A 19,585-nucleotide genomic window follows, 5' to 3' on the forward strand; every position below is an offset into this window, starting at 1 on the left:
ACCCCTGGGATCCAGTGAGAAAATACTGGAGTTTTAACACATCCTCTGGAAACACTGCAAGCATTTTTCCTTAGATTTCATAGGAAAAGAGAGGATTTTTTTCTTTTTATAATACCGTTTAATCCTCCAAGACAATGTGATAAGCTCTGTTTTACAGATAAGAATATTAAAGCTCAGAGACGTTAAATAGCTGTCCTAAGGTCACCCAACTAGTAGGGGGTAGAATAAAATTCACACCCATGTCTGACTCCAAAACCCCATTCGTGCTCCATCCATTCCTCTGTGTTCCTTCCCAAGTGAATTCTGCCCAGAGATAAGTCTCCCTCGATCAGTTGAACACCCTGAATTGAGGACAAGCATGTACCCAAAAGCTGACTTTCATTTCTGTGCCTGAGACTTTTCTAGGCCCAATTTGCAAAGTGTGAATTCAGCCAGTCTTGCAAAGACTCTGGCCACAGCACAAAGCTCCCCAGCATCCCCACGTCAGAAGGCCTCCTTCCTACCCCTCACCCCCACCCACTGCAAGTACCTCAACCACCCACCAGTGGACATTTCAGCCCCCAGCTACTCCTAGGTTATATACTGTTCAAGTGCTATCAATGCCATTTTCCTGTTTGCGTTTTGTTTTTGTTTTTGTTTTGTTTTTACAGTTCGTTGCTCATCCTAACTGTCAACAGCAATTGCTTACCATGTGGTATGAAAATCTCTCAGGCTTACGTCAACAGTCTATCGCTGTGAAATTCCTGGCTGTCTTTGGAGTCTCCATAGGCCTCCCTTTTCTCGCCATAGCCTATTGGATTGCTCCGTGCAGCAAGGTACAGACTGTGTAAGGTGCATGTCGTTTGCGGTTATTTCTTCTCTCTTCTTAGCATGATCTGAAGTCCATTTTGTTCAAATCAGTAGCTGATCTTTTCCCATATTTAAAGAAAATATTCCTGAGATACCCAGTGAAAGTAGGAAACCCCATAAAAGGAAAAATATTAAGAGATGCTTTTTCAAATCTTTTTTTTTCCCAAAGCGAGGCATAATTTGAAAGGATTAATAACAGAATTGAGAATAAAGACACTTTTCTCCTTCTAATTATGCAATGTCCTAAGCATGTCCTCCAAGCCCACAGTATAATAATTATAATCATGGTAATAGTGATAGCCAACATTTGAATAGCTTCTCTTCTCTAAGCCCTTTTCATGGAATATCTCATTTCATAGCCTCAATTACATTATGACATGTATGCTTCATGAAGTAGGTTCAGAAAAGAGAAATGACTAGTAGGCTGGGAGTCAAACCCAGCTCATGTTGGGGCACTGCAGACCCATGGCAACATCTTCCTAGTTTTCCTGGCCCCTTTGATGAGGTTCTGGCTCACATGGGCAGCTATTGAGGTTGCAAGAAGGAAAAAGGCAAAAGAAAGAGAAGAGATCACAAGGTGTGTTCTTTCCCTGTGGGGGGGAGTGTCCAGTGCCCACCAGTGATGGAAAGAGTGGAACCTGCAGGTGCCAACCTGCCCCACTGCCCACCCCATCATCCCCACATCCCAGTCATGTGGGTCAAAGCCACGGAAAGCACCAGCACTCCAGCTTCAGTGAAGAGTCAGTGCCTATAAGCCCAAAGCATGCAGAAATTTTGAAATATGTTTCATGGGTTTAAGATTGTCACTAAAGGTTCCAAAGCAGCGTTTACCTAGTGATATATTTAACAAGGAATTAAACTTAGGTAATCAACATTCAGTAGAAGAAATATGACTACAGGGAGATTAGTTCCACAGGCAATTTGATCAGCTAATACGGTTAATAAAAGTGTCACCAGTGAATCGACCCTTTTGTCAACTCCACTTAGAAGTAACTCATATCAGAATGACAGCTCTGAGACTTCGGGGCTGCTGGTGAGGCCACCTAACCAGACAGGCAATGAACTGACTGCCTCAGAGTAGGTGCAGGGTCACAGAGAAAGGTCAAGCCCCCAAATCCTTCTTCTGGAGACTAGTATTAAAAATGGAAGCCCTCTTACTGAACTTCTATAGTATGCAAACTTACCTCTATTGAGGATTTTGTTTCTATGGCAATCTATCATGCCAGGTACCTTCAGATCAGAATTTCACAAATAATATATATGTAGGCAAAGGCGATTTTTTTCTGTCCTTCATTATGAGCTGAAAAAACACAGTGGGTGAAAAAAACTAATCAGTCTTAAAGATGGCTTGAAGCTGGTCATGAGTTTAAGGCACATGTTTTGATGCTGGAATTATCTAGTCTGTACTGTAAGTTGCTTTCACCCAGAGCCCCAGTGAATAGGGACACTTACCTTCACTCTCTCTGAGCCCCAGAACAAATTCTAGGCTGTTCAATAATTAAAATAACAGCAGCTTTGTGGAGAAAGTGCTGCCAATCCTCACTTTTGCTGCAAAGCTAAATGTGACAGCTTCCAGGAACCCGGGACTAGCCAGCAGGAGCAAATCGGCTTGCCTCTGACTGCCTGGTGGCCTGGGAAGATTCAGAAAGAGATGACGTGCTAGCAGCTGACAAAAGTGTTTAGATTCCTGGTGGCTCTAAGAAGAATCTTGGTATATATGCAGATGTGATCCCATTTAAAAGTGTGTGGTTGCAGAGAGGGATTTCCAGAATTTCTTGGGCCTAGTAATCCAGGAAGCTAAAAGCACCTAGGACGTAGGGGTCAGACCTATGGCAGTCTTCTGGGACACTCTGGAAGAAACGGTTGCAAGAAAGTTTGGCCCATAACAGGGGCTTTCTCACCTCTGTTCAGATACTTGTATGATTGGCATTTGGTACTCCCAGAAGTTCCAATAAGACCTAAAAAAAAAAAAAAAAAAAAAAAAAAAAAAAAAAAAAAAAAAAAAAAAAAAAAAAAAAAAAACCAAAAAACTCAAGATAAACATGAGCTGATCCTTAAGCCATTTGTCACTTCTGTGCACTTTCTAGATTCTAAGTCTGAGCTCACTGCAGTAGACGGCACGTCGATAACTAAGTCTGTGGCGTGAGATGACTCTTGGTGGCACTGCTTATTACAAGCAAAGATTCCCTCATTAAAGAGCTGTCGAACTTGCTCTGAAGCAGCCAAAAGACAGATAAAACAGTGAAGATATTTTTAGTCTTTCCTTTCACCATTTAGAAAGAAATCTTTTCAACTTTGGCAGAGATATTACTGGGTATTACAGAGAGGCCGCATCTGCCATGTGACAAAACCAGCCCCTCTAAGGGTTCCTGATGCCCAGAAAAACCATGTCTTCCCAAGAGGAAGGCAATGGCAAAGTCTGCTAATGAGCTGGCAGGCCTCCTCCTGAGGTGTCACAGCCTTTATATCTGTCTATATTTGTAATTCCAGGAAAAAGACAATGTCATTTCAGAGATCTCATGTTCTAATAACATTATTACATCTCTTTCTAAAAAATTAGACCTTGATATTATTTTATAAAAGTATTCATAAAATGTGACTTGCAAACCTCATCAGCTAACTAATGTCCATCAACATCTAGAAAACGTTGAGATTTCTGTTTCCAGTCCAATGGTGCACTTACTTTCTAATAGTTGCTGCCCTAATTTAGGGACTATCAGGAACATCACAATTACTTGATTAGCCAGTCATAATGACTGCATCATTTCTTTCCTATTGAATTATCAAGGCTGTGGGTTCTATTTTCATATTAAGTTTCTGAGGGTCCCTAAGAAAAACAGTTAAATAAGGAAATTACAAGGCTAAAGGTGTCAGCAGAAGTTCAGCTTACCAATATGTTGGTTAAAGAGGATAAGTGAGTCACAGATGGCTACATATAATGATAAATGCAGGCCTGAAGCCTGCACACAGGTTTATCTGGGTCAAGGGAAAGAACAGTTATTCTGTTTTCATTTTTCATTGTCATCACCAACATAGTTGAGTTCCGGCAGCCCACTGGGAAACCAGTGAGTTCTAATCCCCATGGATGCATGGCAGTTAGATCTATGTTGACCTAGAGAGTTCTCTATCCTCTCAACAAGGGCTCCAATGTCAAAGGGTCTTTATGGCTGCCTAGGCTGTTTTCATCCTTTGCTATTCTGTTCTGATTTGTAATTTAGATTGTTTGTCTGTTAAGATCTCAGAGCCAAAAGAATAGCAGTCAGCCTCAAAGGATCAAACACTATCTCTATAGCAGGTGGAGCGTGGTAGAAGGCAGCTCCATGAAAATACTAAGGAACTACACCAGTTCTAATTATAAGAGGGAAGGAGAAGCTGACCTCATCTGTTATCTATTAACCGTAACTGTTCAATTATCCTCAAAATTTGCCCCAAGACTCAGGCAGGAGGAACTATAAACAACTTTAGAATCTAACCTTAGGTCCTTGTAGTGTGCAATCTATCAGTCCTTACTGCCATAATCCTTGCTTGGAGACATATAAAGTTGTTACCCCCTCTCCGCCATCCTAAACATGAATATCTAGTAAGGAAGGCATGAGTGAGTGAACAGCTTTGGAAGATTTCTGCTTTGCCTTACCAAAGCTGAAATGGTTTGAAAGGTTTCCTCAAACCATGTAGTTCAGGGGCCAACCATGAGAGGACAGCACCTCCAGAGACCTCTGTTTCCTCACATTTGTCTCTACCAGAGAGCTACACACGATTAAAGAAAATCACAACACAATTTTTGAAGCATAGCCATGGAGAGGAAATCTGTGTCCGGAAATACAACATCGGTGTTCTTATGTCACCAATGCTTCTGTCCCCAAGTCCAAAAGGCTAGTCCAGCACCTGTCACCCTGCTGAGATAGGATTAAAGGCTGCCGGAAGCTGATCAAACTTAGCCCAGACTGAGCCCTGCAACATTTCTCCCCATCTCTCCATCTATTTCCTACCACAGTTTTTATAGCCTGTGTCTCTCCACACTAGAACATCAGCAACTTTGAAGGGAAGAACCCACTCTTAAAGCTTGTTTTATGTCTATCACCTCCAGTGCCCAGCATCATGTTGCACACAGACAGTGCAACAGGCTATCTGTAAGAGATATCCCAAACAGGCTTGTGGCATAAATACATAAGGACTCTGTGTGGGTCCACCTTTGTGTCAAGTTTCTTTTAAGATTCCCCTTAGCAGAATGGCCTGAGACCCTCCAGTGCCGTATGTTGAGTACTTCCCATACACCAGGCACTCTTCTAACTGCTTTGTGTGTATGAAATAATTCATTGCTTACATTGACCCTATGCAGTTGGCACTATTTTCATCACCATTTTATAGAAGAAGAAACTGAAACACTAAGGGATTAAATAACTTGTTTAAAAAAAATATATATATATATATATATGAAGCTGTGGTTTAAACCTAGAGTCTCTGCTCCAGAGAGCTGCCCTTAACCACTGCATGCAACTGCACAGGCCCAAGTGCGTGCACACGTGCACACACACACACACACACACACCCCTTTAGTTACACTAGCACCATTACAACCTTCAACGCCTAACATAAACATCTTAGCTGCTAACTGACCATCTGAAATGGACTTGATTCAGATCCTAAGAGTTGGTAGGACTTTTTAGAAAGAAGTCAAAAATCACCAGATGACAAACTCTGTCCCTTCCTTTTCTTTCATTAGAGTCCTACTTTGTAAATCCCTCTTCAGCCCCCAAGACAAAGTGTGGATTCACATTGTAATGTGCGGAGAAATGTGTAAATTCACATTGTAATGTGAGAACACTGATTAGAGGCACCCAGTAAACACCACCCCTGTCCCACCCCATCATAAATGAGAAAATTCCTGAGCCCTAAGTTAGACATTTTGATAAGGGTTTCGTGGAAAGCATCTTGAGGAATCCACCTCTAACTTAACCAGGACTTTGCTAACATTTGAGAATCACCCAGCCTCAAAGTTGTGCATGTTTCTTTTGGGAATGATTCATCCAAGTTTGCCTTCACTCAGTTTCTAACTTGTAAACTAGGCCTTTGCTTAAGATCATGGCACCCAGTGGAAAGTGAGGGTGGCATTTGGTGAAAGAGACTCTGTCACAAAAGATGAGGAAGATGCTGGAAATATTCTCTTGAGTGATCTACCACAATCACAGCCACAGGCCTACATTGTTGGGATGTGGGACTCATATATCCAGGTCCCATGTAGGTGCTTACACTTGTGAGGGCTAAGAGCCCACTGGCACGAAACACAGAGTTGGTGCTGACTAGTAAACACAGGTGCCCACCCCAAGGGTCCATGAATGCAAATTGTTTGGAGCCAATTCAGGAGCACTATTCAGTTGCTTTGACATTAATATATTTCTCAGAGCCAAAGAACACTGGCCAGGAAGCCTGGGGTGAGCCAGAGACTTCAATTCTACAAAATTCCCTGGCATGTTCTCGGCTTATACATCCTAGTAAAGACTAAGCTGCTTTAGCCCACATTTTGGGGCTCCTCAGTTCTACACTCCAGGCACAGTGGGCTAAGGCCCACATCTTCATCTCTTTTTACACCTAAAGCTGGTACCTGACCCAGTTTTAATGATTCTGTAGCCAAGAGCTGCTGGCATATATTGGTTGACTTTTCTCCTCTCTTTTGGCTCATCTGGCGGCCTTGCAAATGGAGAAAATTTTCCCCAAAGGTAATTTAGTTCAAAAATTATCTGTGTGAGTCAAATAGGGAATTTTACAAATAAAGAAAAAGAAAAAACATTGAAATGACTGGATCTCATTTGACCTTTATCAAAGTTTTACCAGATAAAAAGATGCATTCAAACCCAGAAGTATAGGAAAAGAACATCAATTCCTAAGCTCACTTTCCTCCCTATGACCTAGATCAAGTGGGAACTGAGCCCAGGGTAACTTTCCATGAAATCACCCAAAGTCATTATCAGGACTTTTTATTATGGTTTATAGTAAACAAATAATTTTTGCAGATTCATCTTCTTCTAAAAGATAACAGCTTGAAGGAGGTAACAAAGAGAACATTAAATTCCTTAAACCAGGTCTTCTGGGGAAACCCAAAGCCAGCTTGGGTGCAGCTACATACAAATTCCAGCAGTCAAGTGCCTCACCTGGGTAAGAAGATGCATCCAAATGGTCGTTGAAGATATTAGGTAAAGCCCACAGATAAAGGATGGGGAAATGGACCCCCTTAAGAGTTGTGTTTCTCTCAGAGTTCCCCAGCTTTTTCTGACATTCTTGAAACCTTACTGGGATACACAAGACCTGGTATCCCCTGCCATCTCTTCAGTCTCCCCTCTCCTCACACTCTACTCTCCTCCCTGCAGTCATTCTCCATCTCCCCTCACCTCTCATCACCAGCTCAGTCAGGACACAGTGACAAGAAACAATGTGATGGCTACCTAAGGCTGTCTCCTGGATACACCAAAACATCCCAAGGTCCTGGTTGAGAAATGGGACTCCAAGATGCTAACACCATTTGCTAAAATGTCAAAAACTTCAAAGTAGTTATTTAACATCATGTAAATAAAAAAGAGACATGGTTTAATGCAGTTTTTTTCTGAATTTATATAACATGTTTTATTTGTCCTTACATTTAATCTCTGCATTCTAAAACTAGTTATTGCCAGAAATAATCTATAGTCCTTAAACATTATTCAGAAATGTTATTGTAAAATATTTGTGGGCCTATTGTCAGATAAACATCTCTTTACATTTCTGAAGTTATTCCTAGTGTCATATGATAATATGCAGGTGAATTCTAACACAAGCAGGGATTCCCAATATTTGTATTTTTTTTAAATCTAGATTTTTAAAAAGATAAAAACTAGCACTTTATTTCAATAAATGGATTCTATAGCATCAGAATCATAATAATGTTATGCTAATAACTACAATAATTAAAGGGGATGATTAACATACTGAAGCACATTAAAAGAACATTATCAAGCCATCTGATTTATAAATGTTATATTGAACATAGTCACAATCAGAAAAACTCTACTTAGAGAAATCCCTGTAATTGATCTTCTGTTGTACCAATAGACTATCTCTTAGGTAACATTTTACACTAGGACTCCTGAATGAGGCAGAATGTGAATGTCAATAGTCAGTCACTGGTTGTAATTTAATATCTACCCTGGAAAAGGAACTGAGCTTCAGAAAAGATGTTCCTCTTTGCTCTTGTCTTTTTATCATGCCTGGATGAGGGGTAGGGGTTGGTGCTTAGATGAGGGCAATGTGCTGAGAAGAGTCCCCACTGAGTTCATTAACAGGAGGTTGGCAAGGACTCAATGTGCAGCCCCCAATTCAATCTCAAAAATCCAAGTGGCCTTTGGATGGGATGCCATGAGACAGAGAAGATGTGACTAGTATTTGCTCCCTAATAGGGCATCTTTTGGACCATTTCCAGCTTGTGACATTTCAGGCACTAGGCCCAAAGGAAAACTTTAATGAATTTTAGAATACAATCATAGAGACTATGTTCTGGAAAGATGCTGCAATAAAATACAAATTTTTTAAAGCAGGGAGAAAAAATTCCTCTATGTCTGGAAACTAAATAATCCTGGAGTTAAAAATGAAATCAAAATGTAATTTATAAAATATGTAAACTGAATGTCAATGAAAATTTAGGAGAAGGCAGCTAAAGCAGTACCTAGTGAGAAATTTATAGCTTTAAATAAATGTATCAACATACAAGAAAGGTCGAGAACAAATACTATAAGAATGAAACCCAAGTAAGTAGATAAAACAAAAACTGAGCATACTCAAAGTGTATTTTTTAAAAATTGTGAACTTTATGTAGACATTATTTCTTCATATCCGCTCAGTTGGAGGTATCAGTGCAATCAGATGTAACATGATGATTATGTCAGATGTCTTCTATCAGTTTCTCTTAGCCCCTCCCACTAAGTCTTCTAAACAGGAAAATATTGACCAAATAAGTTGGTCCAGCAGCATGTCACATAAACTGAAAACTGCAAAATAGGTTGGTTAAAAAAAAAATCAGTCTTAGTAGGAAAAAATTAAAAATTGCAAAAATCACATAAAAGTTCAAGAAAAAATATTGTCTGGGTTCAGTTAGCAGTTTCTGTCCAAAATGAAGGATTCTCTGGTTAAACTTTGATGAAACAATGCTTTAAAGAGAGAACTGCATCCACCTAGAACCAGTTTAACATGTCTTGCACACGTTTTCTTTCCAGCTAGGACGAACCCTGAGGAGCCCTTTTATGAAGTTTGTAGCTCATGCAGTTTCCTTTACCATCTTCTTGGGACTATTAGTTGTGAATGCATCTGACCGATTTGAAGGTGTTAAAACCCTCCCAAATGAAACCTTCACAGACTACCCGAAACAAATCTTCAGAGTGAAAACCACACAGTTCTCCTGGACAGAAATGCTCATTATGAAGTGGGTCTTAGGTAAGTAAGTCACTCGATTTTTATTCTCTCCTTACTAATTACAGTAGGACGTTATTAAACTCTGATTTCTGAACTTCTCCCTCTCCTCTTCAGTATACTCTTGCCAGACAAAATGGTGAGTGGATGACCAAAAAAAAAAGTCATAGTCAATTTCTGTATTTAAGATGCACAGACCTGTAATACAAATTTTAATTTTGAAAGGAAACATTTGAGGCGGTGGGTAGGGGGGGTGAAATTTTTTAAGTACATGTATTTAACATTCATTACACATGTATTGAAAGTAGTCTCATGAGGAAACATACTATTTTGATCATTTAAATATAGTCCACCAGAAGGCTTAAGAAAATAAGTTCAGATTCTAAAAAAGGGCATAAAATTGCACAGCTTAAAAGGTATTTCTGCTGTCACTGAATACTGGAATATAGTAGAATTGTGATGATAAATATACATTTAAAAATTTTGGAGAGTAACATTTTCTTATTATTTGTATAAATGAGTGTACTAAAAGGCTATGAAATTCCTCTTGTAGAGATATTTTGTGCTGCCAAGGCCTGCCACTGAAGCTGCCAAGGAAATTGTTCCCAATTTCCTCATTGATTAACTAAGAAGGGCTATCTGTCTTTTACCCAATTTATGAGAACCATTACTAGAAGGAATAAGCAAAATAAAATAAAACTGGCAGTGGCTAAAATTGAATGTGGCAAAATGTGTTATTGATTTTTCTAACACTGAAAACTGCAAAATCGGTTGGTTAAAAAAAAAAATCAGTCTTAGTAGGAAAAAATTACATATTGCGAAAACCATAATCAGTGATTCTGTATATAAACCTTATCAATAAATTTTAAGAGTTACATCAAAAATATGTGAATTTGATTGGAATATTTTAAGTAAAACAGAAGATTAAAAAGACAAATAATTAATGCAGTATCAAGATTTGACCAAGTAATTCAGCTGGCTTAATGGTGTTCACTTCAGATTTTGCTTTCTGGACAGAAATTTAATATCGGTATAATTTTCATTGTTTATATTCACAAACAATGAGTCAAAATGTATTCAAGGAGCCTGTGCCATCAATCAACAAAATCACAATAGAACAAATACTTGAAAGGATAACCTAACGTATGGCCTATGCTAATTAAATAATAGAGCCCAAAAGTGCTACAAGAGTAGAACCACTACAGGCCGTCCTATGGATGCCCACACTGAGACCAGTTGGAAAAATGGTCTGTAAGTTGGGTCTCTAAATAAGTGGAAGAAGATGAGACAAATGGTTTCATCCAAAGGGCAGAGGAAGGACAGCCCACCAGGCTTCCCAGGGACTTTATAAAACCAGCAACCCTGTGACCAAAGGCTCATTTAGTGAAGTCACTGGCACTAAGGTTGGGAAAGGACATTAAAGTCTGTTACAGAGTGAGTTCTGTGGCCTTATCTTCACAATTCAGAATCTGTCCCAGTTCTCCCTAGTACATACCCTATTGTTTAACTAAACTAAGCATTTTAACACTAGGCGCTTAGAAAAAAATCTCTCATCTTGGGTTTATGAATAAAATTTAAAGTATTTATAGCACCAATCACCCATCCACCCCATTTTCCCACCTGGACCCCAGGTAGAAGACTCTGGTAATGCAACCATACTTTCCCTTGAAGAGATTTGGTGACTGTTAGAGAAACCTCTTGCACAATGACTTCCTCCTGAGTCCTCACATTTCTCTTCCTGGGTGTCAGACCATTATTCCAATAAAAGGGATGTGTCTCTAGCTATAGGATCTCCAACTTGTATAGCTTAGTCCCTGCTTCTGACCCTCAGAGCACAATTCAAGACTGTTATATCAGAAGCGTTGTAGAGGGAAGGACTTATTTCTCACTGGCCCCTTTCCAGAAGAAAAACTGTAATTACTTTTTCTTACCTAGAGAATGTTTTCAAATTTTTTGTTACAAATAATTTTAATGAAATGCAAAAAACAAGAGAAGAGCGTAATGAACTCCATGGACCTATCTCTCATCTTCAATGATAAACAATTTATGGCCAATCTTTGTTCCATCTATACTTCTCCCACTTCCCTTCTCCCTAACCTTGAATTATTTTGAAACAAACTCCAGTTATCATAAATTTCATCTGTTAACATTGTTGTGTATATCACTGCAATGTAACGTCTCTTTTTCCTTTTAGCAATCTTTTTTTCTTTCTGTGCTTCATGGTCGCTGATATTTTTTTCCTGTGGTTTTTGTGATTTTAATCCCAATCAGTGAGTTTTTCATTTCAGATTTTTTTTTCAATTCTTGAAATCCTATTTAGCTCTCTTTTATATCTCCCATTTCCTTCCTCATCATATTTGTATTTTCCTTTAAATCCTTGAACATATTTACAGCAACTGTTTTGAAATCTTGACTCCTAACTCTATCATCTCTGTCATTCCTGGGCTGATTTCTATCGACTAATCTTGCTCCTAATTATGGATGACCTTTTCCTGCATCTTGAAATGCTTGGTAATTTTGGGTTGAGTGATGGGCACTCTGCATGTTATGATTGTGAGCATCTGGATTTTGTCTTCCTTAAATTTTTGGCATTATTCTGACAAGCTGTTATGTCACTTGCAGACCAGTTTGATCCATGTAAGGCTTTCTCATAGTAGATCTTTAGAAGCCTTACTGTAAAGATTGTTTATCTTTGTACTATAAAGAAACACTTCAGGGGTCTCTACTAAATGCCATGGATAATCAGCAAGGAGTGTCAACTCTGGATGATCAGAGCTCAAGTATCTCCCCATTCTAGCTCTGGAAACTGTTTGGCTTACAGCTCCTTGGCAGTTGTTGGTGGAGTTTCACTCTATGAATTCATGACTTAGTATTCAGCAAACATTCAAAAGAACCCCTATTTAAATTTCTGGTATCTTTTGTTTGCTTAGTTTTGGTTTGTTTCTTTGCTTGCTTGTTTTTGCATAGTACCCTTCTCTCTGGAGCTCTGCCCCACACTGTAATCACCTGAGGCTTCCAAAACCCCATTCTGTCTCTTCAACTCAGTGAGACTGCCTGCTATGCTTCTGGGATCCCTCTCCATGTACTACAGACTGTAACGTGCCTCCAGAAAACAAGGCTTTGTGGTCATATGGTTTGCCTCACTTGTTTCCCTTTACTTAGGGATCACAGTTCAGTGCTGCCTATTTCCAATGCCTAAAAATAGTTCTTTTTGTTTTTGTTGTATTTGTTGTTTGTTACTCCATCCTGGCTAGTAACAGAACTCAGAACACTTTTTCTAAAAGAGAACCAGAAAAAGCATTATCAAGCCTAAAAGGAAATTAATAATATCTTAGTATCTTCAAATATCCAGCCAATAACTAAATTTCTTTCACTGAGAGAGGTAGGTTGAATAAATATCCACATGACTTCTTCTTTCCTTCACTCTTCCTTCAAATCACTGTTCAAATTTCACCTCATCAGCATAATTGCGCAGGTCAGCACATGCCCTCTTATCCCTCTATTCTGATAAGGTGAAAAGCATTCCAGACAAAAGGAATAGTATGTGTTAAAGTCTGGATTCAGGAGCAAGCTGGACGTGTTCAAGGAACAGCAAAGAGACTAGTGTGGCTGATGCAGATAAATAAGGAGGAGAGAAGCAGAGATGAAGTTAGAGGAGGTAGCCTTTGGAGAGTTTTCAGCACAGAAGTGACATCATATGACCTCAGTTTTTAAAGGATCACTGACAGCTATGTAGAGAACAGATAATTGTGGGATAAGAGCAACAGCCAGGAGACCGATTAGGAGGCCACTGCAATAATTCTGACAGGAAATGGCTGATTTGAGGAGGTGGTAGATTGTGATTACATTCTGAAGGTAAAATCAATAATGCTTACAATTGGATTGTATATGGGATGTGATAGAAAGAAAGCAGTCAAGAACAATTCCAGATGTTTAGTTCAAGCAATGGCATATTAGAAAGCCACTTACTAAGAGAGAAAAGACCCAACAGGGAGCAGTTTGCAGAGGGAACAGAGATGAAAACCAAGACTTTAGTTGAGACACATATTTAGACATTCATGTGGAAATGCCAAGTAGCAACTGAATATACATGCCTGAAGTTCAGAGGGGAGATTGGGGCTGAAAACATAAATTTGGACATATCAGTGCATGTAAATTATGTAACATCATTGCAACTAGGAATGTGGGCAGAGAACTAAGGACCAAGCCCCAGAGCACAACAATGTTTAAAGCATGGGAAGATGAGAAGTATCCAGCAAAGAAGGCTAAAGTAAGAGAAGAACCAAGAGAGTGCTGGCCCAGATGCCAAAGGATCTGTGGCAAGAACCAGAAAGTGATGACAATGTTGAATGCTGCTGATGGGTCAAGTATCATGAGGCTGGGGATCTGACCATCAGCTTTGGAAGCAAAGTCCCTGAGCAGGCAACAGGGAATGGGATTTATTGTGGAAGCAGACTTGACCTTAAAGGTGGAGCACAGTGCAGGTGGATTGGGAGATGCAGTAATGGGAGCATTCACAAGTTATTTTCTGATATTTTCTATTTTCTCAATTTTTACTCAGTAAATATGTTTTAGTTATTAGGCCACACACACACACACACACACACACACACACACACACACACTATATTATATCAGGCACTGTGTCAGGTACTAGGGAAGCAGCTATAAGTAGAATTAAGTTATCTTGTTCTAAGTACTGTCTGTAGCTCTTTAATTATTATAAAAATACTAATAGCCTGAGAGGCAGATTTGAGCACTGTGTTTATAAGAAGGGTCTTTGTGCTGGTGCACCCTGAGACCCAGCATGTGATCTCTGCTCAGACATGGAGATATATGAGGTATTATCTGGCCCCTGCTGAGGAAGACTTGCAATTCTGCTCCTAGGCACTGCCAGGCAGGCCTTGCATCAGTTAGAAACACAACAGCACAGTTTTTTTTCTCCCATGACATATCACACTCATAAAGGAAATACTTTGAACAGACTGACTATAAAGATACCCAAACCATAACTCCCTCTTTATCAGAGGCAACTCTAGAGTTAAACAGAACTTCAGGACCTTAACAACTCCAAAGTACTTTCAGGAATGGAGAGTTTGGCTACAAAGGGCTGAATGACCTTGTCCAGGTCTCCTTGCTGCTGCTCTTCCCACCCCATGACTCAGTCTGGTCTCAACATAGGAGTTAGAGTGATCCACTTAAAATCTAATTGAGTCTTCTCATTCTTTGCATCAAGACTCCAGTGGCTTCCCATTTCCCTCAGAATGGCAGCCAGTGTCATTATAATGGCCTATAATGCTCTCACCTCTCCACCCCATCTCTATGACCTCCTCTTCCACTGCTTTCCACCTCATTCACTCTGTTTCAGCCCCCTGGTCTCCCTGTCTTGCACTGCTTCTGCCTTAGAACCCTTGGTCTGGCTGTCCCCTCTGCCTGGAGAGTTCTTCCTGCAGAATCTGGATGGCTCAGTCCTTCACCACCTCAGATCTTTACTCAAAGTGAGGCCTTTCAACCCAAGCTGTTTAAAATGGCAAGTCCTCCTACCCTTACCGTCCTCCGAGTCCCTCTTTTCTGCATAAGCATTAATGCCTCGGACAATGCTGTATGCTCTACTTTGTTTCCTCCTGTCTCAATTCATACTGATATTTCTGTACTCACAAATTTAAAGCTGACTCCTTTCATCTTCTGTTTACCTGTAGCCCTCTCTCCACATGGCCATCTGGTTTTCCTGATCACCTCTTTCAATGACCACTTGTGTTGACAATAACTTACTTCCCAGTACCCTCATCCTATGGGGCATGTAGGTTGTTCTTCTGCTGATTTACAGTTCTATAGGAAGGCCAAGCCAATTAGAAATACAGTCTTCCTTTCCTCCACATATGTTGCCCAGTTATCAGCAGAATTATGAGAAAATTCTAGATTGTTATTCCAGGATATTTAAGGTATGGGCAGAGAAAGTAAAAGCCACAAGGAGACTAAGAAGACATAGCAAGAGAGGCAAATAAAACCCAGGAGAACATAATATCAAGGAAGCCAAGCGAGGGGCAAGGCTATGGAAGGAGGGACGAATTTGCTGGCAGGCATGTATATCCTAGAGACCCATCAGATGAGGAGAGGACTCAATGAACCAGTGACCATCACTCCTTCCAGCCTGGAGAATCTCTAACATACACCTACCATAGGAACCTGTCTTTGTCGCTTGCGTTATAAGCAGTGATTCCAGGGTAGCTGCAAGAATAACAAGCTTATAAGTTTTTTGACTGGAGGTTATAGCACTAGAGATGCTCAGCTGAGGATCATCATGCTGGTAGTTCCCAGAAAGCCGTCAGAGGCTTGGAGGTCAGCAAGCCTCTCCATCGTGCATGTGATTTCTCCATCTAGGAGTAAATGCCCGGCATGGTAGTAAAATACATTTAAAATACTAGATAGGAGAAGAGCTTGTGAGTGTGTCCCTTTCTCTTTGGTGGTTTTGCCTCTCTGAATGGTGGCTGGCACAACAGAGGAGCTCAACAATGTCTGTTAGTTACCTGGGTGAATGAGTCCTAGCCAGTGAGAGGAAGCTTGTTCCCAGTGGAGGGCATGGCAGGAGACAGCACAAGGCTCCTGGGCTGCCTGTGTGACTTTGGACAACTTACTTGCCACCTACGTAGGTGAGTTTCTTTATCTGTAAAGTGGGGATAATTATAGGAGCTATCTATCAGATTATTATGAAGCCTTAGCATTTATTAAGTGCTTACAAAGGGCCCGGCACCTAGAAGGTGTTCAATAATTAGAGGCTACCATAATTAGAAAAAAGGAGGAGGAAGAAGAGGAGGTGCTTTGTTAGGAAATTTTTGAATCTATTAATATCATCCCCTTGCCTGGAAAACAAATGAACCCTGAATGTGTCTGAGGCCCACATTTGTTGGAAAAGACCTCCTATTGAGATAGTGTTTGGATGTTAGGGCCTGTGGGTTCAGAGCTACTAGGCATACTCTCCCCCCTGTGAGTTCACAGAACACTCAAACTGGGGACCAAAGGTAAGAAGTTGGCCTGAGAGAACAGAGAGGCAGATGCAATGCCCTGGGACAGTAGCCCTTGGGGGCCAGGACCATTTAAAGAATGTGCATACTTAAGTCTCACAGGACTTTGAAGGGGGAGCCCTTCTGAATGCCATCTGAGGCAGGGACAGGACTGAACTGCCTTTTAGCTGACAAGCTCCATCTCCATAGCCTGCAGGACATTACTTAGAACCTGCGTATAAGAAGCTACTCATTTCTCTTGAGGCTTCCTGGCACTTCCCAGCCTGTTCAGCTGCCAGGCACCCTCCTTAATTATTAGTGACCTTGTTCTCTAAGGCTCCAGGCATCCCTGAGTGAGAATTTTGCCTGAAGGAGGCTCAAGTGTAGGCCACAGCCTTACCCCTTGAGCCCTGGGCTCTAAACACTACTCTGATTAACATGCTGAAGGCAGAAGACCACGGGGCTCAGCTTGGATATAAAATGCTGAACTACCCTTGGCACTGTGGAGGGACGGGGCCTAATTTCACTCCCTAAAATACTTAATTTCACACATTTCCTTTTTCATTAAGCATTCCTGCTGCTCAGACCCTTGGGCCTGTGTTACTTTTACTTATGGCCCTGAAATAATTTAAATTCCACTGGGTGAGTTAATATTTAAATCTAAGAAGACTCATGCAGGCATTTGACCATGGAGGAAGTGATTCACAATGCCCAGCGAGAAGCTACTATATGGGTCAGAAAAGTTAGTTTTCTGAAAATAATTTGCATTTCAGATTCATAGAGCTTTTAGTACTTGAAGTTACCTCCAAACCCCAAATTCATTCATTTCACAAATATAGAATCTAAGACCCACAGCAAATCAAGGGACTTAGCCAAAGTCATACTGCCGATTAGTGGCCAATCTAGAACTTGAACCCAGGGCTTCCTGGATTAAAGCCAATCACTCTTAAGTTACAGCCTGTGACTCTCCTAGCGCCAAGCTAAAAGCAGTTCCACTCAGACACTGGGAATTTTAATTTGGGGGTAGAGGAAAGCAACAAATGCTATTCTTATACTCATTAAAAAATTGATTTTTAAAATCCATTTTAAAAATACCTGTTGCATAGTCACAGAGGAAAGCACATTTCAGTGTTAAGAAATTACTTCACTGACTTATCACAAAAATTTTGATGGGGTATACCTGAGACATAGCTTTGTTAACAAAAAAAAAAGGAAGCAGGGGCAGGGGGTGGTTCTGCCCTACCACTGCAGGGTAAACATACCTGCAACGTTTTTTGAATATTTCCTATTGTGGGGATTCCAAGTCGATACAAACATGCAGATCTTCATTAAACAATGCCATGATTCTTCTCCAAACAGCTGCTCTCAAATTACTTTTCTCCTTAGAAAAACATTTCAAATCCTTTTATTTGATGGGCCATTTTCAACAGAAAGGGAAATTTTCTGATTAAAACAGTCCCTGGGCATAGTCCCACACAAGTGAAGGTGATCAGCTCATCACTCAAATGTGCCCAGATGCAGGCCTTTGAGCAAGTTAGCCAGGCTCTGACCAGGGCAGAGCCCCCATTACTGTCTGCTCCCAGCATCGTCTATGGCTCCAGGCTTTTTCAGCAGCTGGACCTTTAAAGATCATTGTATTATGTAGGCATCTGTGAGTGTGCTCGGGTTAAGGTCCGGGAAAAAGAAAGGAGGAAACACAAGCGAATGGTTGGCATGGAACTGCTGGAGGACTGTAGGGTGGGCCTGCTTCGCTAGAATATAGGGTGTATGAAAATTGTGGGATACCATAAGAAGGTATGACCGCCTAGCTTTGGAGTCTGGACTTTATCTTGGTATTATAAGGAATACCACAGGTATCTGAAGAGAGAAGTGACCATGATATGACCCATACTTTTTGAGTTAAGAGAATAGAGTTGAAGACTAAAAGAGCAAGATGGATCTGACATCCACCAGAGGAGGATCTGCAGAACTGCAGTGATCCTAGTGACAGCCAGAAGAATCGGGGGTGCAAGAGTAGGAATACTGGGTAAGGGTATGACGCAGCGAGAGTGGGAGGGATGGGGACGCCAGCTTGAGGGTGTAATATTGGTACTGGCAAGACATCCACTAACCCACTAATAGCAGTCTCTGTCTATCACGGGAATTCAGCTTGAAGTTCTTAAGGAAAAGTAGGAAGATATTCATCTGTGAGACATATGCAAGGAAATGAAGGATGAAGTTTCAGGGCTAGATGAACTTAACCTCACTGAGGTCAGACGGAAGAATGGGAATGGCGACAAACTTGGAAAGCTTCAGCCTTTGAGGACTGTGCAGAGTTAGAAAAGCAGCAAAGAAAGCTGAGGGGGAACAATGGGAGGGGCAGGAGGGAAAGCAGGCCATCATGTCTGATGAACACGATCAAGGAACTGCCAAGAGAGGCTACTGGTGTTAGCCTCTAGGGACTGTATGGTCACAGCTGGAACTGTTTCACTCACCAAGCAGCTGGTGATTCCTTTATCACATGAATCCCTCTAAATATACAGGTTAAGTGTAGCATGGTTCCACATCAAAGCTGTCCCAGGTCTGAGAAGCTATAAGACTCTAGTGACATAAAATGTTCAAGAGTCTTTTCTATACATTAACTGATTTGAACCTAATTTTATTTCCTGGAGAGCCAGAAGAGTACAGCAGTCAAGAACATGAACTCTAGGGGCAGACCTTCTGGGTTCAAATTCCAGATCTCCTGCTTTCTAGCAAGGCACATTGCAACCATCTGTGCTGCTGTTTCATCAGCTGTAAAAATAGGATAGTAACAGAATGTACTTCATAGCGTTGTTGCAAAGATTTAAGATAATACATATATACATATGACAGTGCCTAGCACATAGTAGATCCTCAAATTGAAACTGAATCGTTACATTTCAATACAGGCATACCTCAAAGATACTGCAGGTTCAGTTCCAGACCACAACAAAACAAGTATCACAATAAAGAAAGTCCCAGGAGTTTTTGGTTTCCCAGGGCACAGAAAAGTTACATTTAGACTATACTGTGGTCTATTAAGCAATAGCAGCATGTCTTAAAAAATGTGCGTACCAAAATTTTAAAATTACTCTACTGCTAAAAAATGCGAATAGTCATCTGAGCCTTCAACAAGGCATAATCTTTTTGCTGTTGGAGGGTCTTGCATCAATGTTGATCGCCACTGACTGATCAGAGGGGTGAGTGTTGAAGGTTAAAGTGGCCGTGGCAATTTCTTAAAATAAGACAATGAAGTTTGCTGCATCAATTAACTATTCCTTTCACTAAAGATCTCCCTGTAG

The 19,585-nt window shown here is 40.7% G+C and overlaps 1 protein-coding gene across 4 annotated transcripts in view; it reads left to right on the plus strand.

Annotated features, from left to right (window-relative positions):
- Window positions 1-19,585, plus strand: part of TRPC7 (transient receptor potential cation channel subfamily C member 7) — a 155,899-nt gene that overhangs the window by 84,938 nt on the left and 51,376 nt on the right. For 2 of the 4 annotated variants that reach the window (XM_037728659.1, XM_037728658.1), the window contains exons 4-5: window positions 651-815; window positions 9,090-9,306. In XM_037728659.1, coding sequence (XP_037584587.1) covers window positions 651-815; window positions 9,090-9,306 — 382 coding nt within the window. The remainder of the gene's footprint in view (window positions 1-650; window positions 816-9,089; window positions 9,307-19,585) is intronic. The other 2 variants (XM_037728660.1, XM_037728661.1) reach the window with 1 other exon arrangement.

Source organism: Cebus imitator, unplaced genomic scaffold (genome assembly GCF_001604975.1).
Source record: "Cebus imitator isolate Cc_AM_T3 unplaced genomic scaffold, Cebus_imitator-1.0 Scaffold274, whole genome shotgun sequence".
In the NCBI taxonomy this organism is placed as follows: domain Eukaryota; kingdom Metazoa; phylum Chordata; class Mammalia; order Primates; family Cebidae; genus Cebus; species Cebus imitator.